This window comes from Lontra canadensis, unplaced genomic scaffold (assembly GCF_010015895.1).
Source record: "Lontra canadensis isolate GAN:19392208 unplaced genomic scaffold, GSC_riverotter_1.0 scaffold13, whole genome shotgun sequence".
NCBI lineage: Eukaryota > Metazoa > Chordata > Mammalia > Carnivora > Mustelidae > Lontra > Lontra canadensis.
The window spans coordinates 16,099,491-16,127,246 of NW_022631007.1; the positions used below are offsets into that span (position 1 = coordinate 16,099,491).

Below are 27,756 nucleotides of genomic sequence, written 5' to 3' on the forward strand. Positions count from 1 at the left end.
CCAGCCGAGGGCCAGGATCCCGCATAGCGCCGTCAGCAGGCAGGTGGGCCCTGGGATCCTGGGGTGAAGACCTCGCGGAACTCGAGCACACGTGGTCGTCAGTTCCCCAGAGAGGGCCCCCCAGTGGACGGGTCTCCCTCCGTGGACGGGTCTCCCCCTGTGAGAAGAGGCTCTCGGGGCTGCTGCCCAGACGAGAGGAAGCATTTGCTGGGGAGCCTACTGCCTTCCTGGAAGGATCCTGGGAACTATAAACACCCACTAGACACAGGAAGTCCTTCTCAGGGTGAGAGACACGGCACGTCTCCCCAGTGCTTGCTCGGAAAGAGGATGAGGCCCAGCCCAGTCACAGTAAGCATCTGCTGGCCAGCACCCAACCCTGACCTGACCCCAGGGCAGACCCTGCTCCCAGACCCCGAGCCCTCTGCCCACCACAGCCCTGGGCACTGGGGAGTGGCTGGGGTAGGGCTGCGAGGCCCAGGCTCCAAGGCCCGCCACCCCGTGCCCCCCCACCCCCCGCCGTCTCCCATCTGCCCTGTGCACTGCTTATCGGGTAACAGGAGCTGGGAGCTCCGTCCACGCCTGAAACAGGAAGCCCGGGCCTGTGCGTAAGCCGCCAAGAGCCACCGGTGGACTGGGCTGGAGGATGGAGGAGAAGCGGGCGCTCACGGCTGCCAAGGACGGGGACCTGGCCACCCTGAAGCGGCTGTTGGAGGCTGGGGCACTGGGCCCGGGCATCGTTGACGCCCTGGGGGCTGGCCTGGTGCATCATGCTAGCCGGGCTGGGCACCTGGCCTGTGTCAAGTTCCTGGTGCAGCAGGCCAAGCTGCCCGGCAACCAGCGGGCCCACAACGGGGCCACCCCGGCACATGACGCCGCGGCCACAGGCAGCCTGGCGGAGCTCTGCTGGCTGGTGCGTGATGGAGGCTGCGGGCTGCAGGTGAGTGGGGCAAGCCCGTGAGAGGAGCTGATGTCCATATGGACTGAGGGAACGGAAGCCGGGAAGTCCTAGGGACTCGGTGTGCATGGCATGGGCACTCCCGCCTGCCCCCAAACCAGCACTAACTCCTGAGCTGGCACAGAACAGCTCTCCCCTTGCCCTCCCCCAGGTCAGAGCGCCTGGCCTCACCTGGCCAGTGGGGTCTGCCAGGGTTCCCATCAGCCCGGATCTGGGGGCCTGTTTCCCAAAGGGTCCACACAGGAGTATGTAGAGGAGCATGGCGGGCACACGGGCTCAGGAGCTGGGGGCCCGGCTTGTACAGCTGGAGGCCTCTGTGCCTGACAGCCCAGGCCCTGCTGTGGTGGGCAGTGGGAAGAAGGAGGGTCTCCAGGCTCAGGGATCATCTAGGCAATGGCATTTCCAGCAGCGCCCACCCTCTCCCTTTTCCTGCCCACCTGGGGTCACTTTGTGCAGTTGGAGGACGTGGGACAGTGGGCGAGCTCCAATGGGGCATGTAAGGGCACTCTCCGAGAAGGGGTGTTGGGTCCCAGACAGGGAGGACACATGGGTCCCATCGGCTCTTCCCACAACCCGGGAAGAGGGGTGGGGGGAGCGGTGCCCATTTCTGTGCCTGGGGGCATGCCCAGGCCTGCCAGCTGCTTGCCGTGGGAATGCTTCCAGTGCGAGGACTCGTGGCTGGCAGGCGGGTGCTCAGCAGCGGTCAGAGACAGAGGCCCAGAGGTAGGGCCCTGGGACAGGCAGCAGACCACAGAGCCCGACATGGACAAGGCTGGGCCCATGGAAGCCCTTCCCATTGCGAGCCGAGGGCAGAAAGGGCTGTGACTGCCTTTGAGAGAGGGGCCCGGGAGCAGTGGGATCATGGGTTTGGACTCGGAAGACCTGAACTTGCATCCCTGCCATGCCTTTCCCTCTGAGCAGGCCACCTGGCTCAGCCGGCAGGGAGGGAAGAGCATGCGGGCAGGGCGGTGGGCTCCTGGGTGCTGGGACTGCCCTGCCGGGACGGGTCCCAGCCGGCCACAGAAGGCCACCTGCCCTTCTTTGCCCAGTAGGACCAAGACAACTCAGGCGTCTCCCCGCTGCACCTGGCCGCCCGCTTCGGGCATCCTCTGCTGGTGCAGTGGCTGCTTCGGGAGGGCCACGCGGCCACCCTGGAGACCCTGGAGGGGGCCCTGCCCCTGCACCATGCCGCCGTCAGCGGGGACCTGACCTGCCTGAAGCTCCTGGCTGCAGCCCACGGCAGGTGAGCCGCCAGAACACCGCCTGCGGGCTGTCCCCCAGAGTGCACCCCAGGAAGGCTGGGGGAGCAGGGAGGGCCCAGTGTGGGGCCAGTGCAGGGGGACAGGGCCCATGAGACTCAGGACCAGGGGGAAGGACCTTGATCCTATAGGCCGAGGGCAGTGTCTAGCTGCACAGAGGCGGGGCAATGGGGGGCCAGGAAGCCCCCCCCCCCCACTCAGGCTTCTCCCGGTCTGCCTGGGGCCATGTCAGGACCCACGCTACCCCAGCTGGGAAGGTGCGCGCTTTCCAGTCATGAGCAGAGGCCTACAGTGCCCTCAGGTGGTCCTGAGGCCCTAGTCAGGGGACCCCGGCACTGGGAACCCCTCCAGGGCAGCCAGTCTCATGCCTGTGGCCCTATGTCTGCTGCCCAGAATGGGTGCTGGGCACACAGGTTGTGGCAGGGATGGGATGGGGCCAGCTGGGGAAGGGGGCAGCCTGGCTTCCATTCCTCATCCCGAGAGTCTGTCTAGTCCTTGGCCCACACAGAGGATGCTGTGGGCACCGAGATGGGCCATCTGGGGACGTCATGCTCATGGCCTCCCTACCCCCATTCCCAGGACTGCCGGCCTGGCTGGGTGTGGGACTTAGTGTCTACCCCTCACCTGACGTAGCCTTTCCCCCTGATGACCTACGTGCCTCCAGTCGTGCCTCTTCTCCTGGGGGGGCCTCCTGTTTGGCTGGGGGCATGGCTCTTCCGGCTGCCCCACACTTGCTCCCCGACAAGGCCTAACAGCTCAGCTTTGGAATAGCTCTCTCTCCCCGGCGTTCTCAGCCCACCCCCTTGGTCTTTGGGACTTGCTTCTGCAGACACTGGGGGCGCCCTGGGCCGGGCCAGCCACAGAGGGTCCGTTAGACTCCATTTTTAAAGTCTTTTTTTACCATTTAAAACCTGGAGACTTCACATGAAAACACACAAGTGTGTGGCGTCTCGTGCCCAGCACCCTGACTCCCACCTGGACCGACCACGGGGCCACAGGCGAAGTCTGCATCACCAGGGGCTGGGGTCAGTCTGGGTCAAGGACTGTCCCTCCCTGAAGAATTCCACTGGGGACCAAGAACTCACCTGGCCCCGTGGCAGCTCAGAGACACAGCGGGATCAGGGGAGTCCTGTGACCCTCCTCCAGTCCGTCTATGCTGGAGCCTGGAGTGTGGATGCCAGGCGCAGGCACTGCTCACAATGCCCCTTTCCTGCAGAGCAGGCCTTGGGCTCTGGAGGCTCAGTGACCTGCCCACCACCCGCTCCACTAGGCTGTTCACCCACCATTAAGCCCCAGTCCTGGGAATAGCTGGTCGACTCAAAAGGGAGTGTGCAGAGCTGGATTCCAGGGTCCCAGTGGTTGGGGGCAGTGGGGTCGGGGGTAAGAAGGCTGTATACAATCTGTATACCCATGCAGGTGACCCGCTAGGGGGCCCTTCAGCCAGTAAGGGGGGCTGGGTCTCTCCACCCCTTGATCTGGGCCTTGGGGGGTTGGAGGAGCTCTGCCTCCTACAAGAACCCCCAAACACTCTCTGATCCTCCCCTTCCCCCACAGTGGTGTGAACCGACAGACGCGCACTGGGGCCTCCCCACTCTACCTGGCCTGCCAGGAGGGCCACCTACACCTGGCCCAGTTTCTGGTGAAGGACTGTGGAGCTGATGTGCACCTGCGAGCCCTCGATGGCATGAGTGCGCTCCACGCCGCAGCTGCCTGCGGCCACTACTCACTGGTCGTCTGGCTGGTAAGGGGGCAATAAGGGTGCTGGGGGCATGGGAGGTCGGAGGCGGCTGGCACCTGCTCCCTCCTTGGTCCCAGAGCCCCCTCCAAGCTAGCAGGGCCTGGCTGGGGTGGGGGATCTCCATCTGCCTGCAGGACCCCTGGGGACCCCTGAGGCTGTGGGGGATCAGATGTTCCCGGGGCATCACTGTGAGCACCCATGTGTACAGGCCCAGGCTGGGCCCTGGAGTGCAGCCTTGATGGGCAGTGTCCCCTGCAGGACAGTAAGGACTTTCGTGACCCTCTCCCAGGAGTCCTGGGGTGTTTCCTGGAGCCCTCAGGGCGGGTGGCCCCCAGCGGATGCTGGCTGTTCCTGGCCCCGCATTCAGCCACTTCCTGCTCTGATGTCTCAGAGCCCCAAGCGACGCCCGGTCTCTTCCCTTCTGGACCCGGGAAAGGGGCATTCAGGCCTCTTTCCGGAAGGAAGCCCTGAGACCCAAGAACACATAGTGGCTGGGGGGGGGGTGCATTTTCCCAGCATGGGCTGGGGACTTCCTGCTTCCACCACAGAAAACCAGACTAGGCCAGGTCTCTGGGACCCTGGAGAGTTCATTACGGAGCCCCAGGGGAGATCTCAGAGTCAGAGGGGTCTCCCTGAGGAGACGCAGGAAGTGGTTGGGCAAGGGGGGGTTGCCCAGATGAGGAGCTTTTAATCCAAGTTGGAGAGAGCCTGGTTTGAGGGGCAGAGGGAGTGGGTACAGGCAGAGGCCCCGAGAGGACCAGGGTTCTTTCCTGAGGGGCTGGGAGCTCCTGCCGGGCCCTGAGCCAAGAACAGCAGGATGTGACTGGCATCTCTGAAGGCCACACTGGCCACTGGGGGGGACGAGAAAACCCTTCCTTGCTCAGAACCTCCCATACTTCCCGAGGGGCCTTCTCCCCAGCAGTGTCCCCAGGGCGCAGAGCCCCTCCTCCACTGCCCTCCCTGCCCATCCGTTTAGGATGGCGCCACTCCAGCCAGCCCTCTGTCCCACTGTCCTCTGTCTTCCCTCCATGGCACCAGCACCTGATAGACTATAAATTTTCCTCTGGGAGGCAAAGACCGCGTCCATGGGCCTGGCGCGGAGCACGGGCTCTGGAGACACTGACCCAGCAAGTTGATGAACCAAGGAACAAATGATGAAATCCAGCCACCTGCCTTGGTCATTGAGCCACCAGCACTGGTCTCCAGCTTCCCTTGGCCCCTCTCCCACCCAGGCTGGCCCTTCACCCCTGAGACCCCACCAGAGGCAAACACACACACTTTGTGAGGCTTGGTCCCCCCTACCCCGGCCACCTTCCCACCCTTCCCCACCCTTCTCCTGCTGAGAGCGGCTCCACTCCCAGGAGAAAGCCCAGCATCCCCACCCTGGCCTTCCCATGGAGCTGTCCTCACGTTCCCTCTCCTGTCGTTCTGACCCCGTCCGGTTCAGACTGTGGGCCCCCCAGAAATGTACCTGTCTCCACACCTGGATTCTTGGCCCCTGGGGTGGTGAGTGCCGGGCGTCTCTGGACATGGCACTGAGCCATGGGGGTGTGCTGGGGGAGAAGCAGGTCAGAGTTTGGGGGAGTCAAGGGAACAGGGAGGGTCGCAGGAGGGAGCACTATGGGAGCTCATCCCAGGGAAAAGGAAGGAGCAGCCAGGGCCACGGGATCTCAGGGCCAGAAAGGCCTTTCCAACGTGACTCCCACTGCAGACTCCCAGCTGGGTCCCTGACTCCGGAGCGGGGCGTCCTCCCCCTCAGGGGGGTCAGCTGACAGGAGGGCCTCTGTTCCCGGCTCACTGATCTTTTCCCAGCAGACACAGTTGACTATCAGATCAGCCAGCACGCTTTGGGCTGCAGGTGACAATGGAACTTGAACCTCCAGTGTCCCTCCCACGTGGGAGTATAGGAGCAGCAGGAGGCTTTGCTGTCTTTGGGTCAGACACCCAGCCCCATTTGGCTGCATCTCTGCATTCTCCCAGCCTCTCCCTTATGGTGAAAGTTGGCTACATCAATGTAGGAGGAAGGAGAAACAGGGTGACACCACAGCCACCAGCCCCTTCCATTAGGAAGGCAGAATTTTCCTAGAAGTGGCCCCTGGAGTTTCACTGGCTTCTGGGGAGGATTGCCTTCCGCTTCTGTGCCAAGCTCGCTGCCTGCCCCGTCTGCCTCCCTACGAGGGGTCACCTCCTCAGAGGGTCCTCCTCCTCCACCTTCCCCAGGTCACCTTCACCGACATTGGCCTGACAGCACGGGATAATGAGGGGGCCACAGCCCTCCACTTTGCAGCTCAAGGCGGCCACACACCCATTCTAGACCGGCTCCTGCTGATGGGCGCCCCTGTCACGACAGACTCCTGGGGAGGGACCCCCCTCCATGATGCAGCTGAGAACGGGCACATGGAGGTAAGGCCAGCAAGGTGGAAGGTAGAGACTGGGAGCCCCCAGAAGCTGGAGGCCTGGGAGCTCCCCCTTCCCGCACTTCCTGCAGAAATAATTCAACCCGCTCAGCAGCCCAGTGGGAGAGGAGTCACAGTTCCCCTTATACTGGTGGGTAAAGTGAGGCTGAGACGGCAGTCACTGCCCAGGGCCCAGACTCTGAGTTACCTGGGGGCCAAATTCAGGCTCTCCCTCCGTGCACATCCCTTCCTTTGCACAGAGACCCCCGGGGTGTGTCGTCTGTCCCAGGAGAACCCTTGGCTGCTGCGCTCAGAGGCGTGAGGGTAGCCCTGTTGCTATCATCCAAGAAATCTCAGGGACTCCCGTGACCCAGCCCCTAGGAGACAACATGAGGAACCCAGAGTCAGCAGGGGTGACATTTAAATATTCAGGGTCCAACACTGAGAATAGACCCAGCCCTCGGCCGGGCCCCTGCCCCACGCACCCCTGCACACTGACCTCACGGAAAGGCAAGGCCAGTCTGAGAGCAAAACACAGTTTTCCTCCTCTGCCTCCCCAACCCAGCCCCACGGAGCACTGTCCCCAACAGGGATCTGCTTCCCCCAGCCCCACCTGCAGCTCAGTCCAGAGGGAGGATGTTGTTGAGATCGCAGCTGAGTGCCCCAGTCGGGCTCTCTGCTTCCGGACAGCTGTTCACAGCTGGAGCCCAAGTGGGGCTGGGGCCCCACGTGGCCCAGTGTCAGCCGAGTCAGGTAAAATGAACTGCAGCAAGCACAGTCACGGGAAGGCACTGTTCCTTTGGAAGAAGGCAAAGGAGACGGGACCCCAGCTCACAGCAGCTGTGAAATGTTCTTTCTCTGACTCATCACTCACCGGACTCCCCACCCCAGCTACACTCCCTCTCTCCTCCTCAGACACCACTCAACCCTGCAGGCTCACTCCCCCAGCTCTGTCTCCCCAGCTTCCACCCGTTCCTAGCCAGGGAGGGGGGCAGCGGGCCGGAGGGCAGGGAAACAGAAGATTTGGAGGTGGTGAGGGGACCCCAAGTCCTGAGGGACCCTCTCAGGAAGGCGGCTGGAGCCGTGGCTTTCTGCAAATGAAATCCTCATTACGAGCCCAAGGAGTTGAACAGATAAGCCCAGAGCCTGTGGGTCCTCACCCCCTCTGCATATGGAAATAGAATAACTCGGGCCACACAGCCAGAACAGATATGCTTTCAGTCTTCTTCTGACGGAAATCCTGAATCCACGGGAGAGCCTGAGAACCTGGCTGGTGCCCCGCCCTCCGCCGCCCCCTTGGCTGCTGTATTATTCAAGAGTGAACTAGAGACTTCACAGTATTTTATCCAGAAATACTTCAGCCCACATCTCCAAGAGATAAGGACCCCTTTTGTTTTTTTTTCTTTTTTTAAGATTTTATTTATTTATTTGACACAGAGATAGAGATCACAAGTAGGCAGAGCAGCAGGCAGAGACAGAGGAGAAGCAGGCTCCCTGCTGAGCAGAGAGCCCCGATGCGGGGCTTGATCCCAGGACCCTGAGATCATGACCTGAGCTGAAGGCAGAGGCTTTAACCCACTGAGCCACCCAGGCAGCCCCCCCCCTTTGTTTTTTAACACAGTTTCAAACCAGTATCACACCTAACAATAATTCATAGTGAGGTCCTACTATCATCTCTGAGCCAGCCTGCCCAGAGCGTCCAGTATCCACTTCCCTGATTGCACCAGACTCGGAGGCCAAACAGGAACCGCACACTACTAGTTTGTCCGCTGCATCTGCTAATCTATTTGCAGTTCCAGAAATCTGCTTTGTCCCGGAAGCCTAGGATAATGCTTGATCTCCCCTGCAACTTTAAAATAAATTCTTATTTTAGAGTAGTTCAGGATGATTTTAGATTGTAGAACAATCGAGACACTAGTACAGGCAGAGGAACCCAAAGACCCACATCCATTTCTGCCAGCATTAACCACTTAATCAGCATAGTGCATTTGTCACAATTAGTGGACCAAAACTGATAGTGTTACCAACCAAAGTCCATACTTTATTCTGATTCCCTTAGTTTTTTTTAAGACTTATTTATTCATTTATTTATTTAGAGAGAGGGCGTGTGCTCAAGAGTGAGCATGAGCAGGGGAGGGAGGGGGAAGGACAAGCAGACTCCATGCTGAGTGTAGAGCTTGGGGCTCGATCTCATGACTCCAAGACCATGACCTGAGCCAAAACTGAGTTGGATGCTTAACCAACAAAGCCACCCAGACAACCCCCAGACTTCCTTAGTTTTTAACCTTATGTCTTTTTTTCTGCTCCAGAATTCCCTCCAGGATACCACACTACATGTAGTCTTCAGGTCTCCATAGGCTCCTTAGCTGGGACAGATTCCCCTCATTTTTCGGAATAAAAGTTAAGAATAAAGAGCTGGTGTCCCAGCAGCCTCCAAAGGGAGCAATGATTGTTTAACATGTTTTGTTTTACTATATCAACAATCTTTATTCTTTGAATGGTGTGAAATATACCGATTGCTTACTTTTTAAATTGAAGTTTAAAAATATGTTACATAAAACTTACCCTCCTGGGACAGCTGGGTGGCTCAGTTGATTGGTGTCTGCCTTCAGCTCAGGTTATGATCCTGGAGTCCCAGGATCGAGCCCCACATCAGGCTCCCCCTCAGCAAGGAGTCTGCTTCTCCCTCTGCCCCTCCTGCCTCATGCGCTAGTTCTCTCTCTCTCTCTCTCTCAAATAAATAAAATCTTTTAAAACGCCAACTTCTCCTCCTGTTTCTAAGTGTATGGTGCAGTGATGTTCACTATATGCCTTGTTATACAGCAGACCTCCCAGCTTTCATCTCTCAAAACCGGAACTCTGTCCCTATGAAACATTTCCCTGCTCCCCATCCCCCAGCCCTGGGAACCCACTTTCTACTTTCTGTCCCTATGAGTCTGACAACTCGAGGAACATCACAAAGGTAGAATCAGATAGCAGTTATCTTTTTGTGACTGGCTTATTTCACTCAACGTTATATACTCAAGGTTAAACTATGGTGTAGCAGGACACAGGATTTCCTTCCTTTTTAAGGCTGAGTCACATTCCCTTGTGTGGATGGACCCACATTGCCTCTGTTCTTTCATCCATCAGGGGACACTTGGATTGCCTTTCGCACTTGGCTGTTGTGGACAGTGCCACAGTGAACATAGGCGGGCAAACATCTCAAGACCTTTCTTTCTACTCTGATTACTTTTTAAAATGTTAAACCACCCTTGCATTCCTGGAGTAAATGCAAACTGACCGTAATAAATTGTCTCTTCTACATAGCTGAATTTAATAGCTAACTTTTTGTTTGGGATTTTAGATGCAGTGATTAGTGCTATGTGGTGGTTCTTAAGGTTGTCTGTGCTCTGGGAGTGTCCAGGACAGGTTTAAAGTATCCAAACACCTGGGCTCCACCTGCCCAGAGATCCTGATTTGATTGGTTCTGGGTGGGGCCCCCAGGTATCAGGACTTCTAAAACGCGCCAGGGCATTATGATGTACAATTTCAAGAACTACCTGTGTGAATAGCATTGGCTCAGCAAATCTAGAAAGAATTCATAGAGACAGTGGATCTTACAGTGGTGTGTGAACAGGAGAAGGAGCCGGACTTTGGCAAGGGAGAGACGACGAGACACAGTCCGCTTCTAGAACAGAACAGAGAGCAGGAGCCAGGGCTGGCCGTAAGGGGTTGCTGGTGACAGCATGGAACTAAGTTTAATGCTGAGTTAAGAGACTGCTGGGAAATCTCGAGAGGAGGGTCTGAGATGCCATGGCTGTTTGGAGAAGGAAGTTGCCATATGATGGGGTGTCGTGTGGGGCTTTGCTGATGAGGTTGAAAAGGAAACGACAGAAGACAGGTGTAAATAAGACTCTCAGGGTTCAGATGAGTGGTTTTAACTCAGTTTTAACTCTAACTTACTGTGACCTCTAATTCAAGAAGTGAACTTACTACAGAGTATTACTAGAGGTATTGGGAGCACGACTGCCTCAGTGGAATTTCTGCTCCTATGAGAGGTGCCGTGAAGGCCTGTTTAATCGTCAGAGCCTCTGACGTCCACTCATTCACTCTCCTCCATTCAGATACTCACTCTTCTGACACATAGTTATTGAACACACTTGCTTAGGACACGACCGAGGATTCGAGAACCACAAGAGCATTTGGTTCTCAACAGGGCAGGACCCTCTGCAGTGGGTGTCGGAAATTTCAGGACTGTTTGGTTTTCCAGTGATTGAGGCACCTGTGGTGGAGGGGACACAAGGGGACCTGCTATTCCCAAGTGTATATAATTAAGCTTAGAACCTAAATTCAATTGTGTGTATATACACACCCCAGTATTTTTCATAGTGTCAATATATGTAAGGCTTTTCCAAGAATGATTCTACTGTACATGGTGAGGGAAGATAGTATTTTGCTTTATTTTCACTTTACCACAAACCACTTGCTGAGAAAAATGGCATCACCAATGGCAACACCCGTCTTGTGTGTTACTGTCAGATCTGTAGTGATTCGACATGTAGGTACTTTCAGCGATAACTTTTTTTTTTTTTTGACAGAGAGAGATCACAAGTAGGCAGAGAGGCAGGCAGAGAGAGAGGGGGAAGCAGGCTCCCTGCTGAGCAGAGAGCCCGATGCGGGGCTCTATCCCAGGACCCTGTGATCATGACCTGAGCCGAAGGCAGAGGCTTTAACCCACTGAGCCACCCAGGCGCCCCTTTCAGCGATAATTTTTGAAAGTGCTCATAATCATGATGCCCATTCAACTATAAAATGAGCCCGTGTCAAAGATTTTTTTTAAATATTTTTATTTATTTATTTGACAGAGAGAGATCACAAGTAGACAGAGAGGCAGGCAGAGAGAGAGAGAGAGAGAGGGAAGCAGGCTCCCTGCTGAGCAGAGAGCCCGACGTGGGACTCGATCCCAGGACCCTGAGATCATGACCTGAGCCGAAGGCAGTGGCCTAACCCACTGAGCCACCCAGGCGCCCTGTGTCAAAGATTTTTATTTACCTCATTAATTAAGGAGAAAGCAAGTAATTCATATAACCAGGAGTAAAATAAAACAAATATTTCACCAGCAAGGAATAATGACGTGAATTCCCAAATAGATGCAAAACCAGTCAGTACTGACAAAGGAGATCATTGACTGCATTCCATGTACACATTTTGCATTTAGGCTTTCCCTGGACAAAAGTCATTTATCATATGAACATATTTATTTATTTGAGAGAGAGAGCGCCTATGTACATGAGACCACAAACATGGGGAGGGCAGAGGGAGAAGCAGATTCTCCACGGAGCAGGAAGCCCGCTGTGGGGCTTGATCCCAAGACCCTGGGATCACGACCTGAGCTGAAGGCAGACACCCAACTGACTGAGCCCCCTGAACATTTTTTTAAAGGATTTTATTTATTTGGGAGAGACGGAGCAAGAGCATAAGCAGGGAGAGCAGTAGGCAGAGGGAGAGGGAGAAGCAGACTCCTCTCGGAGTAGGGAGCCTGGTGTAGGGCTGGATCCCAGGACCCTGAGATCATGACCTGAGCTGAAGGAGGAGGCTTAACCCACTGAGCCACCCGGAGCCCTTATAACACGAACATTTTTATACACTTTGCAGAGTAGTTGGCTCTAAGGTAGTGAAGGAAAAGGACAATAACCGGAAGTGTAAGCAGGACACTCAGTAATCTGCTTTGTCTGTTGGAGTGCCTTCCTTTGTTTTTCATGGTACGGACAGCAGACTTTGTCTTTGGTGCAGCCATGCCCAAATACTCACATAGTAACATGCATATTTTTTAAATTATAAACTATTTTTTTCTCCTTTACATTAGAGCATAATATTTTAAATTTATGTGTGCAGGCAATTGTATTATCAATTGTGTTCATGCCAGAAGAGCAAAAGGAGTGTCAGGAAACTTTTGCAAAAAAAAAAAAAAAAAAAAAAAAAAGAGGGCATTGGGACTGATGGCAGGGCGGATCCTGGACCAGCTCATCCTTGAGGTGCCTTCAAGCCCTGTGTTGTCCTGGGATGCTCCTGTCTCGAGTGTGATGAAGACCACGGGCTCCTAGAGCCACAGCTCTGAATCCAGGCTGCCCCACTTCCTAGCAGGATGACCTTGGGGAGGCTTCCCGTCCTTTTCCGTGCCTCTTGTCATTTTGTGTAGCGCAGGCACAGTAATAAACCTCACAGGGTGACATTGGGGCTGAACGAGTGGTCCACGTGTTACTCCAGAATGGTATTGGAAGGACTTGCTTCCCCATCTCTTAGACAAGCCTCCAGGGTGTGAGCACAATGGTCCCCAGCAGCCCCCAGCTTCCTGTGATGGGCTTAAGCCTTTCAAGGCACAGCCTAGAGGCTAGTGGCAAGGAAGAAGGGAGCAGGAAAGCTTGCAGGGTGGGGATGAGGCTGATGGGGTCGTACCATTTTTAATGTGTTTTATTTCTGCAGTTAAAAAAAAAATCTGACATTATTGTTTTTTATTCAGTCAAAAAATAAAGGCTTATTTGAATTTATCCACAATTTACTACTTTGTCATCTTCATTCCTCCTGGCATCTCTGGCCTTCTCTGTGGAATCTCTTCCCCTCAGTCTGAAGCCGATGCCTCAGATGTTCCCTTAGTGTGGGAGTGTTGCTGGCAAATTCTTTGTTTCATTTTGTTTTGTTTAGCTTTATCTCATGATCACTATTGAAGGGTATTTTTGCTGGGTATAGAATCGTTGCTTGGAAATTTCCACGTATTTTCCTTTGGTGCTGGGAAAATGTCATTCTTTCATTGCCTGGTGGCTTCTACAAAGAAGTCAGCTGAGAGGAGCCACTGTTTTGAAGATAATCATTCTTTTTCTTGTCACTTCTAAGGTTTTTCATTTTGTCTTTGCTTTCCTACAATTTTACTATGGGGATGACATGAGGCAGATTGCTCTTTATTTCTCCCACTGGGGATTGCATGAGCATCTTGAATTTGTGCTTTGGTGCTTCCCTAAGTTCTGTGAAATTCCCAGCCATTATCCCTGCAGATGTGACTTCTGCATCCATTCTGTTTCTCCTCTTTCTGGGTTTACTGCCACAAACGGTATCACAGACAGGTTCTGCTTTCAGCTTTTTGTCTCTCTGTGCTGCATCTGGATGGCTGCTTCTGACTGATTTTCTGCTCACTTTTCCTACAGCTTCAGTTTTTCACGTGGTCAGGTATATTTCTATGTTCCTGACCTACTAACCATCATCATTTAAATGCACCATGTCTCTTTTCATGGTTGATAATTCCATGCATAAATTTTCAAGCTTGATTTTTATTCCCTTGAAAATAATAAGCCTAGTTGTGTTCTGTTAGTTCTTGGGTCCTTGTGGGTCTATTTCCTGGTGACTTGGGTCTTCTGGCTCTTGTTCTGGTATCTTATTTCTTTGGGCTCCTGGCTTTGTCTGATTCTATGCTGGAACTTATATTTGAAAAACAATTTGTGGGAGTCATGTGAAGCCTTGGGTGAAACCTTATTTGCCTCTGGTTGTCAGGCATCCATGGGAATTGTGAGCCCAGGACCTTCCCACTGCACATTCCAGGCTCAAGGTTCCCTGGGCCACTGGGTGAAGGGAAGCAGAGGCTGGCTGGCTTCTGGTTTACCTTTACTCTGAGGGTAGATCCTTCAGCCTACAGTGCTAGGTGATAAATTGGAGCCCTCACCTTTGGAGGACCCTGGGCTTTTCCTGGTCTCCCTAGTCCTGTGAGGCTGTGCTGTCAGTGCAGAAACACTTCTGAGTGATAGGTTTATCCCTCCAGATTTTCCCTGACTCCTGAGCTTGGCTTGGTAATTCCTCACTTCCTTTTTGCCTCTTTGATGCTTTAGGAAGGTGACTTTACATTTAATGCATATTTTATGTTGTCCTTGGGGACCTGTTACTCTAGTCCCTGATGGGACCCACCCGCCCACCTGCTTTGCTTCTGGTATAGTCACCTCGAAGATCTTGGTCATCTGTAATCACTCACCCCCTGCTCACAAATCCCGCAGTGATCAGCCTATGGTTCTATCTTCCCATTTTTTCCTGTGAAAATGACACACATACCTCCCAGCATTGCTGTACGGACACCAGTTCTGCCTTTAGAGCCTGTGGCGTGGACTACAAGGGCAAGGTCAGGATCAGGCTGCCCAGCCAGGGTGTCAGCTGTACCACCTACTAGCAGCTGAGCATCTGGCAGCTCCTGACTGCGGGTGCCTTGTTCCCATCTGAGACTGTGTGCTGGTGCCTGTGGAGCTTGGTGCTGCTGCTGCCTGGATGGGGCAGTGGTGGGTGGGCCTTGGGAATTCGAGCCCTGGCCCTGCAGTGAACAACAGCAGGGTCTTGGGTTAAGTTCCTTAACTGTTTGTGGTCTCAGTTGCCCACCTGTGAGATGGGGCAGCACGGTGCCTGCCCTCCATCACACCTAGTGAATGCTGTGGGCACAAGCAGGTGATGAAGTGGTCACACGTGTGTCCCCTCCCTGCAGTGCTGCCAGACGCTGGTCTCCCACCATGTGGACCCCTCCTTACGAGATGAAGATGGTTACACGGCGGCAGACCTGGCAGAGTACCATGGACACCAGGACTGTGCCCAGTTCCTGCGGGAGACAGCTGGGCCGGTAAGCTTCACGGTGCCCACCCCTCAGCCCCGGAGGCTGGGGTGACAGGGTCCCTGGCAACCCTGACAGCACGTTATGGGGAAAGCTCATTATGGACACCAGGTTGGTGTCCCAGGGAAATGGTCTTGGGCCAGGACAGAGCCAGTGCCACAAGTCAGCTGGCCCAGTTCTGGGACTGGGCTGCGGCAGGGGCTGTGACAAGGATCATGACAGAGCCATGATGGGGCTGCAGCAGGACCTGTGATGGGCCACGGCAGGGTTTGTGACAGAGGCTGGGACAGGGGCCGTGACAGAGGCTGGGACAGGGGGCATGATAGGGGTGTGACAGGGGCCTTGACTGGGGATGTGACAGGGGTTGTAACAGAGGATATGACAGGGCTATGACTGGGGCTGTGACAGGGGCTATGACTGGGACCATGACAGGGGCTATGACTGGGACCGTAACAGGGACCATGACTGGGACTGTGACAGGGGCTGTGACTGGGACCGTGACAGGGACCATGACTGGGACTGTGACAGGGGCTGTGACTGGGGCTGTGATGAGGCTGAGACAGGGGCGGTGACAGAGGCTGGGATGGGGGCATGATAGGGGCGTGACAGGGGCCCTGACTGTGGATGTGACAGGGGTTGTGACAGGGGCTGTCACAGGGGCCTTGACTGGGGATGTGACAGGGGCTGTAACAGAGAATGTGATAGGGGCTGTGACAGGGGCTATGACTAGGACCGTGACAGGGACCACGACTGGGACTGTGACAGGGGCTATGACTGGGGCTGTCACGAGGACCGTGGCAGGGGCTGTGACTGGGGCTGTGACAGAGGCTGTGACAGGGGCTATGACTGGGGCTTATCACAAGGACCATGGCAGGGGCCAAGACTGGGGCCGTGGGAGGGACCGTGACTGGAACTATGACAGGGACCATGACTGGGACTGTGACAGAGGCCCTGACTGGGGCTCCCACAGCGGCAGTGGCAGGGGTCAAGACAAGGGCCATGGTCATGACTAGGCCAGGCTATGGCAGGGAGCAGGGCTGGCCTGTGGCTGGACCATGGCTGGGGCGCCTGTGGGGTGACACGGTCAGATTGAGGGTACCCCGGGGGTGGGAGCAGGGCTCTGAGTCACATGGCTGTCCAGAAGGCAGCGAGTTCTGGTCCCATACTCCCATCTGGGTGTGGCCCTCGTGGCTTACCCCTCACTGAGATATTTCCCATCCACAAGGACAAGAATCCCATCCGTCCTGCTGTCCCCAGCCCCCTGTGCACAACAGGCCACAGCATGTGCTGAATGGAGAGGACCCATGGGCATGTGAGCAAGTAAACAAACACAGACACGTGGGCAGGTGGACGGACGTTCTCATGGGTGATGTCTTGTCTGCATCGAACCAGGACCCCCAGCGTCCTCCCACCCATCCCTATCCCCATTCCAGGTCCGAGGCAGCTGCTATGACAAATTAGTCCCAACCAGCCACAGCTTTTGCCAATTTAGTGGCCACCCTTTTGGAAAGTTTCCCTGGGATCATGTGGCCCCATTTCCAGGTGAGAGCACCAAGGTCTGGAGATGTGACATGCCCCCCCCCCATGCCAGGTCTCTCCGAGGGGTTCCTGTGCCTCGTTTTCCCTCAGGAGCATCCCGGGCCAACTGAGGCAGAGCTGCAGTCCTCCCTGGTCCTGGGCCTGTGGGACGATCCTTCCCCCGGCCCTGCCTCCCAGCCTGCTGCGGCCTGGGGCGGCACAGGGGTGTGCTGATGTCGTGGTCTAAGAACTGAGGACTGCCCTGACTGCTGGAAGTCATTTCTTTATGACACGATTTATGTACGAGACGTTCCATTGGTTACTGTTTGGTAAAAGATTGTTCTTTTGGGCTCGGGTGTGAGGAGTTTGTGGGACTGGACAGGTTCCTGGTGTAGCGGGCAGAGCTCCAGAGTCTACAGGCTGGGAATGTCCTGGCCACCTGGGTCCCTCCTGGCCCCTCGGTGGTCCCAGTGGCCGACCTGGAAGCTGAGATCAGGAGGGGGGTGGGCGTGGCCCTGCTGCCAGTAGGTAGGTCCCGGCCAGTCCCCAGCCTAGCCACTCCTGGGCCTCCTGTCTGGGCAGTGTCTCTGACCTCAGCCCTCCATCCCCAGGCCCCGGCACATCTGTCAGAACCTTTTGGCCACTTGGCCCAGCTTGAGCGGCCAGGGGAGGGGTTCTGGGTGTTCTCCTGACGGCCCTGGGGCCGTGAAGAAGTGGCCCATCTCGGGTTGTCCTCGCTGTGTCCCTGGTGTCGCCATAGGATCTGAGGCAGAATTCTGTTCTCTCAGGACTCCCCAGCTCCCCAGCCTGTGACCAGCAGGGCCCAGCGTGTCCACAAAGCCCTGGTTTTTGAGGCTTGTTGCTGTGTCTACAGAGAGCTTGGGGAGCCCATGTGGGACTTGGGGTTAGGCCTGGAGCCTCCCTTCTTCCCTCAGTGAGCGCCCAGGGCAGTGGGGGGTGTGGGTCCCCCCCAGGCCACCTGCCTCACATGCAGACTTGGCTCAGCGGGAGGGCGGGGTGTCGGTTGTGGGCCCAGGCGCTGGGGAGGGGGGTGCCGGGCACCTTATGCAATATTGATGGAAACGTAATATCCAGAGGTCGCTGCGCCGGCTTCTTCCCACGCCAGGCTCAGGGGAGGTGGTGGAAGACATACAGGGCGGCCGCACCTGCCCCCGGGAGCTGTGGGTCTCAGGAGAGGTGGCCTGGGGAGCCAGGCTGTGCCACTAGGTTGCAGGACCTGGGTCCACACTGCCCAGCACCCAGACCTACCCTCGGCTCGGGGAGGCCAAGCCCTGCCTCAGTCCAGCTGCCGGGTCTTCCTACTACCTGGCCCTCGGGCCCCCTCTGCACAGGGTTGGGTGAAGGGTTGGGCCTCTTTGATGGGGTGGGCTCCTGGCTGCAGGGCCCTGGGCTTGAGTGAGGTCCCCGCCAGGTGGTGGCATTTGGGAACAGCAGCCCTGGCTGGCAAGCCTGACCCTCCAAACAGGTGTGTGTGTGGGGGGCAGCCCCTCATCCCCCACCATAGCACCAGCCTGTCTTATTGGCCCTGGCCCTGTACTTGTACCCACCAGGGCTGGAGAGGCTCTTCCTGGCTGGTGAGGTCGTGGCATCTCCAAGCCTCAGTTTCTCATCTGTGAAACATGAGGGACGAGTGGTGGCTGGAGATGCTCCTGAGGCCTCCAGCGGGTGTTCATTCCCTCCCCGAGGTCACAAGGGCCCCAGGACCCTTTTGTCTTTGCTGCAGAACTGAGGCCCAGAGAGGGCAAGAGACTCCCCGGGGGCAGCCTCCTCTCCGGTGAGGGGTGGGGCCTGGCGGTGCCGCCAGTAATTGAATCTCAGCCGTGGTGACTGGTGTCCGGCGCCCATCTGTGGGTCATGATTTTCTCAGCCCGGGTGGCATTACAGGCCTGTAACCCGGCTCGCCACAGCTGTCCTCGATGTATAATGCATGGCAGACCCAGCATTGCTCAAATCTCACCAAAACACAGGAAAGGAGATGGCAGGCCCTGGAAAGGGCTGAGCCAACCACTGACCTCAGGGCAATTGCTCAATTGCGGGGGGGGGCATGTGCCCAGCCGTCAGGACCCAGAGGTCGGAGCCCCACATCTGAGCCCCTTCAACTCCTTGTGGACTTGATTAGTGTCAGGATGTGGCTTCTCCTGGCGCCAGGGAAACAGCACAGCAGACAGGGCCCGGGTAGAGCTCAGAGGTGAGAACACGCCGATGAGGTGTGAGCCCCCTACGCTGGCCCGTCAGGCACCTCCCGTAATTCGTCATCTTCCTGACTTACAGGAGGGGAAACCAAGGCCCTAGGTGTGACTTCCCCTCATTTCTCCTTAGAGGTGGGGGAGGGTGCAGCTGGGGCCAGGAGAGTGACATGAGTTCCCCCAGGCTGCGGGTGCAGCACTGGGGCCCAAGTCCATTCCCCTGAGCCCCAAACCAACTTCCTGCGCTCTGGCGGGAGAGGGGAGCTTCTTGCCCCTAACCCCAAGAGCCGACTCCTTTAGGAAGAGGGGTAGGAGATAGCAGGGGGAGGCCCCAGGCTCCAGGGTCTGACTTGGTCCTGCTTAAAGCTCATAAGCCAGCAAAGGTCTGTGTCACGGACGCTGGAAGAAGACACTATTGTCCAAGACCACTGCAGAGAGCAAGTGTTATGTTTGCTTGGATCCCCTTGCCCCCCCCCAGGTCCCTGCATAACGCGATATGGATACAGATGGCTACTGTGCCCACAGGAGTTTGGTGTCACGGCTGAGAACCCCTGAGCTTGGGGAACCCCCATTTTACAGTGAGCAGTGAGATCCCTCTGGGTCCCTCCTTCCAGATGCAGCCTTGAGAAATGGCCACATAAAGAGTAGCCAGGGTTTTGCATCCTCAATGGGAGTGCAAGAAACCCAACCAGTGTCAGGGCTTTCCCAGACTCCAGAGGCATCCCCCATCAGCATTCTCCTCCACTGCTGATGCCCCCAAACCCAAGGAGCAGTGATTCAAGGGGTTCCTGGAGCAAGGACTGGGGGTCTTAAATAAGATTCTGATCCCAGCTCTCCCCACATCCCAGCGAGCCTTGGTTTCCCTGTCTGTGCCCTGGGAGCTACTCTGGGGCTGGAGGTCCAGTGCTGGGGCTTTCCTCTGGCTAGCTTCTCCCTCTCCCATGACCCAGGGATCTCAAGCCTCGCCCACATCCCGAGGGTCTGCTCCTCTGGCCCCGGCCCCATGAAGGGTTAAGGTACCATGGTAAGGGATCCGGCACCCAGCCCCAAGCCCGCCTGGCCACCTGATACCTCAGTCTTCAAATATTAATGCGACGCCTCCCGCTCCTGGGGGCGGCAGTTGGGACAGCCCTGACAGCCCAGTATTGTGGCAGCTCCCTGTGCTCAACCCAGCCCCTGCCTCTGTGGGTCTCCCCCAGGCCAGGGGCTGGCAGACACTCCCCCACCCATGGAGCACCGGGACTCCTGGGCTCTCCACCAGATTCCTGGAAAGACTGACGTGTGAGGTGCGTGGTGGCTGGCAGACGGGGCTTCAGGCTGTGTTCCAGTGGCCATGGTGGGCGGAGGGTCCTGGGTAGGGGAGCAATTGAGGGGCTGGAGGCAGCGGGTGCAGGTCAGGGGTTCTCCTGAGGGTGCCCCCAAGCTCCAGTAGCTCCCTAAGATCTGTGCCTCCTTGCTGGGAGGTGGGACTGAGTGCGGGGACACTCAGGGTGGCCGAGCGGTTTTCCCCAGCAGGACCGGCCACAGCAACGCTGGGCTTCTTATTGCAAAATGTTGAAGCACTTTAACGCAGAAAGAGCAGAGCAGGAAACTGAGTGACAGCGTGGTCCCAGCCCCATGCCAGGCAGCCATGTCCTGCTCAGGGCTCTCTCCAGCACCAGCCTGGAGGCCTATCCTCCCTCTGCCACCCACAGCAAGGAGGGGTGAGGAGCTGCCCTCTGACAGCCAGGCTGAGGTGCTCCGACGGCCGGCAGCTGTGGCCCTGCGAGCTGGAGAGGCATGTGGGGGCAGCCCCACAGGAGAAGGGCATCACGGTGACACCAGTGGAGCAGGGAGCATGGGAGTCTGCCCTCTGAGATGGGCTTGGCCCGACTTCAACTTTCAGCTTTCAGCCAAAAAGTGACAAGCCTGTCTCTGGTGTCGTCCTGGAGAATTTCTCTGCTACATGCGGTGGGACACAAAGAGATGAGTGCGGTCCCGCGGCTCACAGCCCCTGCTTGCTAGGTCAGCCGTGCCAGAAGTCTTGGCTTCGGGTGGTCAGTCCCCAGAGCTGAGGCTGCTCAGGGTGAGCTGGGGACATGCGTCCAGGTCCAGGGCTCCTCCTGGCTGCAACCAGTGTCCCTGGGGAGGCAGGAGAGGTGGCCACAGTCGGGTCTGTGCCTTGCCCTGGGTGTAGGGCAGGATGCAGGGGTGAGTTCTGGGGGTCTCTGCAGTGCCGGGGGTCCGATCTTGGTGATCTCTGTTTCCCAGTGGCCTTGGGGAGGGGGCTGGCCTGGACACTGCCTGGTGGGTCCTGGCACAGCACCCCGCTCTGAGGTGTGGCCACAGCCACACGGCCCCTGCTGGTGTGTCTGAGAAGTGTTCTGGATGTCTCAAGATGCTCCCTCCCCGCTCCTCTCCAGGCCGGCTGTCTCAGCACAGAAGTCCAGGACAGCGAGGGAGGGCTGTGGACGTGTACGAGTGTGTATGTGTGTGTATGTGTGTGTGTGTGTATGTGTGTGTATGTGTATGTATGTGCATGTGCACATGCACACGTGTGTTGTATCCATTACACGTGTGTATACACACATGCATGGGTGTGTGTGTGATGGGTGCGCACGTGTCTCATAAGGCCAGAGAGAGGTCAGCCAAGCTGACACCAGCCCCGGCCCAGCACCTCCAAAGGCCGGGAGCCAGGCCCTTAGATAAAGGGTGCAGTTCCCCTGGCAGTGGTGTTGATGGCAGCTTTCCACTCCCCAGCCCACCCCTGGGAGACTGGGCCAGGGCTAGCCTGCTCTGTGCCCTCCTCACCGCCCCGGCGGGATCGCTCGTTGCCCATGTCAAGGCCCACCTGGGCCTCCTGCTGACCGGGTCCCTCTGCCCCCAGGTGCCACTCCTGATGACACCACCGCCACCTCCATTCCCCCCTCCTCCGCTGTCCGCTGCAAGGCACTCCCAAGAGGAAGGAACAAGGGGCTCAGGTCTCAGGAGCCCCACCTGTGAGTACACATCTCCAAGGAGGACTGGCCTGGACCATGGAGGGCAGGAGTGGGTGCTGCTGCCCTCAGCTCAGAGGTCCCTCAAGGGGGTGGGTTGCAGGAACAGCTGACTCCAGGCGCTGGGCGTGCCACACGGTGAGGACAGATTTGGAGCCATCCTTCCTGTCTCCCAGCCTCAGCTGCTTCCACATTTCCTTCATTGCCCTGGTTACTTCTTTAAAGTGAGGATCAACATTTTCCATGACACATGCTTGTAATTACAAATCAGTGGTCCCCTGCTCCCCCCTCCAGGGTCCCTGTGTGAGGTCCCAACCCCCAGGGCCTGGCTGTCCTGCCTGTGTGATCCTTGGCAGCCTGGTCCCCTCTCCGGGGACTTCAGCTTGTCCAGAGGTAAATCTCGAAGGTCAGGTCTCTGGGGCCTGGGGCTCTTCTGGGTCTGCTGCTGGCCGGAGAGCCCAGCAGGTGGAGCATCCAAAGGCTAGCCAAGGCGGGCACAGACTCTTAAGGATTTGGGACCATTTTAGCAAAATGAAATAGAACAGCATAAAAAATTTCAGCAGTCCCCATATTTGTGAGAGTAAGCCCCGCTTCGTGGCACAGGTCTCCCTAGTCATATGAAGGAGTGCGTGTGTGTGCATGTGTGTATGGTGCAGGGTGTGTTTCTTGGTTGGGGTGTGGTCCTGGGGAGGGCCAGGAAGAGGAGAGTTCTGATCTTTTGCAGTCTGATGGGACTGCAGGAAGTCCCCAGCTGGCCCAACCCTCTGCCCTTGCCAGCTCAACAGGGGATGGGTTAAACCGCAGGTGCCCAGAGATGCTGGGTGATAAATCAGTGTCCCGGGTCCTGGGCCATTTGTTGGGATACTGGCTGGGTCTTCGGCTCCAAGTCTAGTGGTCCTTCCAGAAAGCCAGTTCTGCCCCAGGTCCAGGGTTTTCTCCTCTCATTCCCCTGCCTTCTCAGAGTCTGGGAAGCCCCCTGACTCTGCTTCCCTTCCCCCAGCAGTGGTGACTCCCAGCCCAGCCTGGTCTGGCCAGCCTGACCAGCCTCTTCTGAGGGAGCAGACAATCTGGGCAGCTCCCCGACGGGTCACCACCAGCACTATGGCCGTCCCCACGGTACGCCTCCCACCTCCATACCCCTGTGTCCCCGTCTCCCCAACCAACCTGCAAAGCCCAGCTGGCCTCTCATGAGTCCTATGTGTGCCCAGGCCAGGTCACTTCTGGGGCAGAGATGCAGTTGTCCATGGGTGGGTGGGCCTGGGGTCTACTGCCGTCCTTCCTCAGGGTCTCCCACCCAGCCTAGGACCCACTGGAGGAGGCCAGCTCCTCTTTCTCCTTTTCTTTCTGGGCGTGAGGCCATTATAAATCCAACCCACCCACCCTTTCATTGAATGGGTCCCGGGAACTCTCAGCCCCTGAGAGGTTCTGTGCAAGTTTGGGAAGTGCTGCATGGTGCTGCCTCTCTTGGAGAGTTACAGAGCACACATTAGGCTCTGACAAGTCCTGCGGTTCAGAATTGGCCACCAGACTTTCTCTATGTAACTGTACCCGAAGCGAGTTTGTGCATCCACGTGGCAACCTCCTCTCTGCCATGTACAGAAGAGGGGAGGAATCTCTGGTTGCCTCTTCCAGCCAGCGATCCCCCCATGCACATACCTGGATCCCACAGCGGACACGGGGATCCCTGTCTTCAGAGGCCAACGCTTACCAGGCTGGTTCTCCCTGTCCCTCCCTGGCCCACCCCCCACCCCTTCTCCCGTGAGGCCCTCCCCACCGATGCCGGACGGGATCCCCTCCAGGCCCTGAGTGACCACCCCCAGTCTGCACAGGGAGAGGAGATGGCGGCGGAAGACGCCCCGAACTGCCTGGTGGCGCTGCAGCTGGACAGGCTGCCCTCGGGCGACCTCGACGGCCTGGTGCCCACGCAGGACGAGCACGGCCGGCCCATCCCCGAGTGGAAGCGGCAAGTGATGGTGCGGAAGCTGCAGGCGCGCCTGGGCGAGGATCCCGCGCTCCCGGTCCAGGTGGGGTCCGGCAGGGCACTGCGGGGCGGGAGAGGGGCGGGGCCCTGCGGGAGAGGGGCGGGGCCCGGTGGGGCAGGGCAGGGTGGGGCTAGGTGGGAATGGGACGCAGTGGGGCCACTGGGTAGAGCGGAGGCTGGGCGGGGGGCTTTGTCCTGGCAAGGAGACGTGGAAGGTGGGGTACCTGGGCCCACACCTCGAGTCTGGACACCCGGGCACCCCATCGCGTGCCCCTCTGTGGCCCCAGCTTCCTCCTCTGGGAGACCATGAAGGGGAACCAGATCTGGAAGCTGGGCGCCTCCTCACCCACCCCCTCCATCCCCCCCCATCCCCGTCAGAGGTGGTCTATCCACATGCTCTTTTGTCTTAACTATTTTCATCCCACCTCTACCTCGTGCCAGGCCCCGTGCTAGGCAGTGAAGGGGACCATCCCTGCCCTCCCAGCCCTTACATTCTATCAGGAAAGACAGGGGGACTTGGCAACTGCACTGGGTGTGTGCGGGCGGGCCAGGTGATTCCAGGCGCCAGGGAGAGAAGCAGAGCGAGCAAAGGGGAGCAGGGATTCCATGTGGGTGCTAGGGGGCAGCTTCTCTGGGGAGGGGACCCTGAGCGGGGGCCAGAAAGTAATGAGAGAGGAACGCTGTGAGAATCTGGGACAAGTGATTCTAGTCAGAGAAAACAAGTTCAAAGGTCCTAAGGTATGCATAGGCTGGTACCTTAGAGCGGAGTGAATGAGGTATGATGGGCAGAGGGGAGGTAAGAGAGGGAAGGACTGCTCACCATCAGGTCCCTGGGGAGCTTTTGGGAATCTGAGCAGAGAAGCTATGATTTGACATGGGTGGTCGCAGGCTTCCTCTAGTTGCTGCGGGATGTAGAGGGATAGGATTTTGTCTGAATGGTGAGTGTTCTACAGCCCTGGGTCCCAGCTGCCCTGTCCCACGCAATCATGCCAGACACCTGTGACCATTTAAGTTAATTAAAATGAAACAAAAGCCAAACTCCTGCTCCTCAGTTACACAAGCCACATTCCGTTTCTGTAGCCATGGGTGGCTGATGGCTATGTGTCATTCACCGTCCAGCGTGCTGGGCAGTGCTGGCCCCAGCTAGAGGGAAGTGGCATCTCAGCCTGGCCAAAGGCTTTGTCCCTGTGCAGCAACACTCCATGCCCTGGGTCTGCTGGGCCAAGGAATCAGAACTTACCAGGGCAGAGCAGGGCCTCTGAGTGAGCAGGTGGAGGCTTGGGTCCCGCTGTGGTGAACTGGGGCCCCTCCCTCAGGGGGCTCTGAGCTATAATAAATCAGGCTGGCACAGAGCCTCAGCCCAGAGGGAGCCCAGCGCAGGGTTCCTTTTTGTCTGTCTGTCCCAGAGTCCGTGGGCACTGGGGGCAGGCCTGGATCCTCGTGCCAGGCCAGCCACCAGGAGAACCAAGAGCAGAGTGGGAGAAGCCACCCTGTTTTGTCTCAGCTACCCAACCACAGAAGGCTCTGGAGCTTGGTGGGAGGGCCTGGGAGGGTCTGGGAGGGCTCTGAGGACAGACACCCTCTGGGCTGAACAATGATGAGCTGAGATTAGGAGAATGTGGGGATGACAGAACAGGGGCACTGTCTTCTGGGCCCCCACAGGGCAGAGTGGCTGCCCTGAGCCTCAGACTCGGGACTGGGGCTGGCCAACCTCCTTGTTTATGCTCTAAGTCCCAGTGAGGGCCCACTGGTGTGTAGGAGCCTGGGTCTCCCAGGGGGCACCTAGGTCCAGGCCATTCTCCCGGGGCTTGTGTCCGGCCAGAACACGGCCTCTCCCAGCTGCGATGCACCCTGGGCCTCGGCCCTGCTGACCCAGCCTCCCTGTGCCCAGGGTGACAGCGGGAGCGTCGGCCCCACGGGGCAGGCGGCCTGGCGGTACTCACAGACCCACCAGGCTATCCTGGGCCCCTTCGGGGAGCTGCTAACAGAGGACGACCTGGTGTACCTGGAGAAGCAGATCGCGGACCTTCAGCTGCGGCGTCGCTGCCAGGAGTACGAGAGCGAGCTGGGCCGGCTGGCGGCCGAGGTGCAGGCCCTGCTGCCCGCGCCCTTGGTCCGCATCACGGTCAACAGCCACTTTCTGCCCCGGGGGCCTGCGCCAGAGGGGGAGGAGGCGCCCGTACCTGCGGCCGAGCTCCAGGGCCCTGCGGAGGCCGCGTTCGGGGAGCAGCCCCTGCCCTTGTGGTGCGGCCACATCGCCCGGCTGGTGCGCAGCATGTCCCTGCTGCTGAAGGGCATGAACGGGCTGGTGCAGGGCGAGGAGAAGCCCGCGGTCCGGCCCCCACAGGAGGCCCGCGGGGAGGCCCCTGCCAGTGCCCCCGGGAGCGCGGCGCAGCGCGAGATCCAGGAGTGCGGGGTGTCCGTGCGGACGCTTCGCGGCAACTTCGAGTCCACCCCTGGCCCGCCCTGTGCCCCAGACCCCGGTCCCTGCGAGCCGGGGACCCGGCCGGGGCAGTGCGGGGGAGGCGACGGGCCCGCAGCCTCGAAGCCCCGTGCCGGAGGGGCCCCCGGGCCGAGCGATGCGGAGGAGGCCAGCGACTCCGGCATCAGCTGCGAGGAGGCCCCCTCGGAGGCGGGGGTGGCGCCGAGGCCGGACCTGGCCAACCTGCGCAAGGAGCGCATCGTCATGCTCTTCCTCAGCCACTGGAAGAAGTCGGCCTACACGCCGGCGCTCAAGACGGCCGCCTGCAGGACCCTGGAGGCCCGCCGGGGGCCACCGCGGGCGCAGGAGCCCGCAGGGGGCCCTGCGCCGCCCTCCCCGCCGCCCGGCGCGGGCCCCCGGCTCGGCCACCTGTGGCAGCAGCGAAGCATCATCGCCCACCTGCTGGGCAACTGGAAGGCCATCCTGGCGCACGTGCCGGCCCGGCAGCTGCGCCGGCTAAGCCGGCGGCCCCGCGGGCCCCTGTCCCCGGAGCAGTTCCTGCCGCACGTGGGTGGGGCGCCCGTGCCCTACGGCAGCCTGACGCTGGACCTCTTCATGCTGGGCTACTTCCAGCTGCTGGAGTGCGACCTGCCCGCGGAGGAGCGTAAAATGCGCCACCTGCTCTGCTTCGAGGTCTTCGAGCACCTGGGTGCCCACGGCTGGGAGACTGCTCGGGCCTTCCATAAGGCGGTGACTGACGAGGTGGCCGCCGGCCGCCGGGCCTGGACCGACGGCTTCGAGGACATCAAAGCCCGCTTCTTCGGCTCCAGCCGGAGCCCCTCCTGGGACCCGGAGCCTGGCCGCAAGTCAGGCCTGACCTCCCTTGGGCCCCTGCCCCATGCTGCCACCGCTAGTGGCAGCCCCGGGGCTGCAGCACAAGGGCTGGGGCCTGGCCACCAGCGGGGCAGCTTCAACAGTGAGGACATCTGCGGCTACATCGACCGGAGCTTCGCCTTCTGGAAGGAGAAAGAAGCTGAGATGTTCAGCTTTGGAGAGTGAGACAGGCAGGCTGCCTGCTTTTGGGAATGCAGTTCTGGGGTGATTTCATGTTTTCTGCTCTCTTTTCCCCTTTGTCACTCACCTGGCGGCCAGCTGAGCTGGAAGGCCAGGCTGGCAGAGGCTGGCAGACACTCTGTGTGCTAACGCCCACCTTCGGTCCCACATCAACAGGCTCATCCTCGGCTGTGCGGCTCAGTTTCGGAAACCTCACCCAGAATCCCATCAGCCCTGGAGTTAGAGGACTTGACCTCCCAGCTCTGGACCCTCCACCCTGTTGCTCTGCAGGCACCTGGGCTGCTAGACCATTTCCCGTGGGCCCTCCTTCCAGCGCCCAAGTCACCTGCTGTCCCTCTCCTCTGTTCCTCCAGCACCGGTGGCCCCAGCCAAGACTAGAGCCTGTCTTCCTCCTTCCGGTGACCTCAGGCCATGCTCTTTCCCCTCCCCTGGCCTCTGTCCCCATCAGTGAAATGGGAGAGCTGTGGTCAGAGCTGCCTGTCAGGCCCTCCCAAATTCTCTAGGTCAGAGAGCTGGCCCACACAGGGGTGCCTGCCGGCCAGAGAAGCCAACCACTGTCAGACACGAGCTCTCTTGCTGTGCCCTGTTCCCACCCCAGGGACTGCAGAGGCTCT

The 27,756-nt window shown here is 58.4% G+C and overlaps 1 protein-coding gene across 1 annotated transcript; it reads left to right on the top strand.

Annotated features, from left to right (window-relative positions):
* Nucleotides 1-545: 545 nt before the first annotated feature.
* ESPNL (espin like) lies at nucleotides 546-27,237 on the top strand. Its single transcript, XM_032857651.1, has 9 exons — nucleotides 546-937; nucleotides 2,008-2,198; nucleotides 3,769-3,955; nucleotides 6,173-6,355; nucleotides 14,843-14,974; nucleotides 21,557-21,668; nucleotides 22,669-22,781; nucleotides 23,495-23,683; nucleotides 25,523-27,237. Exons 1-9 carry the CDS (start codon nucleotides 644-646, stop codon nucleotides 27,125-27,127), a joined length of 3,006 nt encoding a protein of 1,001 aa, XP_032713542.1. The 5' UTR covers nucleotides 546-643; the 3' UTR covers nucleotides 27,128-27,237.
* The last annotated feature ends 519 nt before the right edge of the window (nucleotides 27,238-27,756 follow it).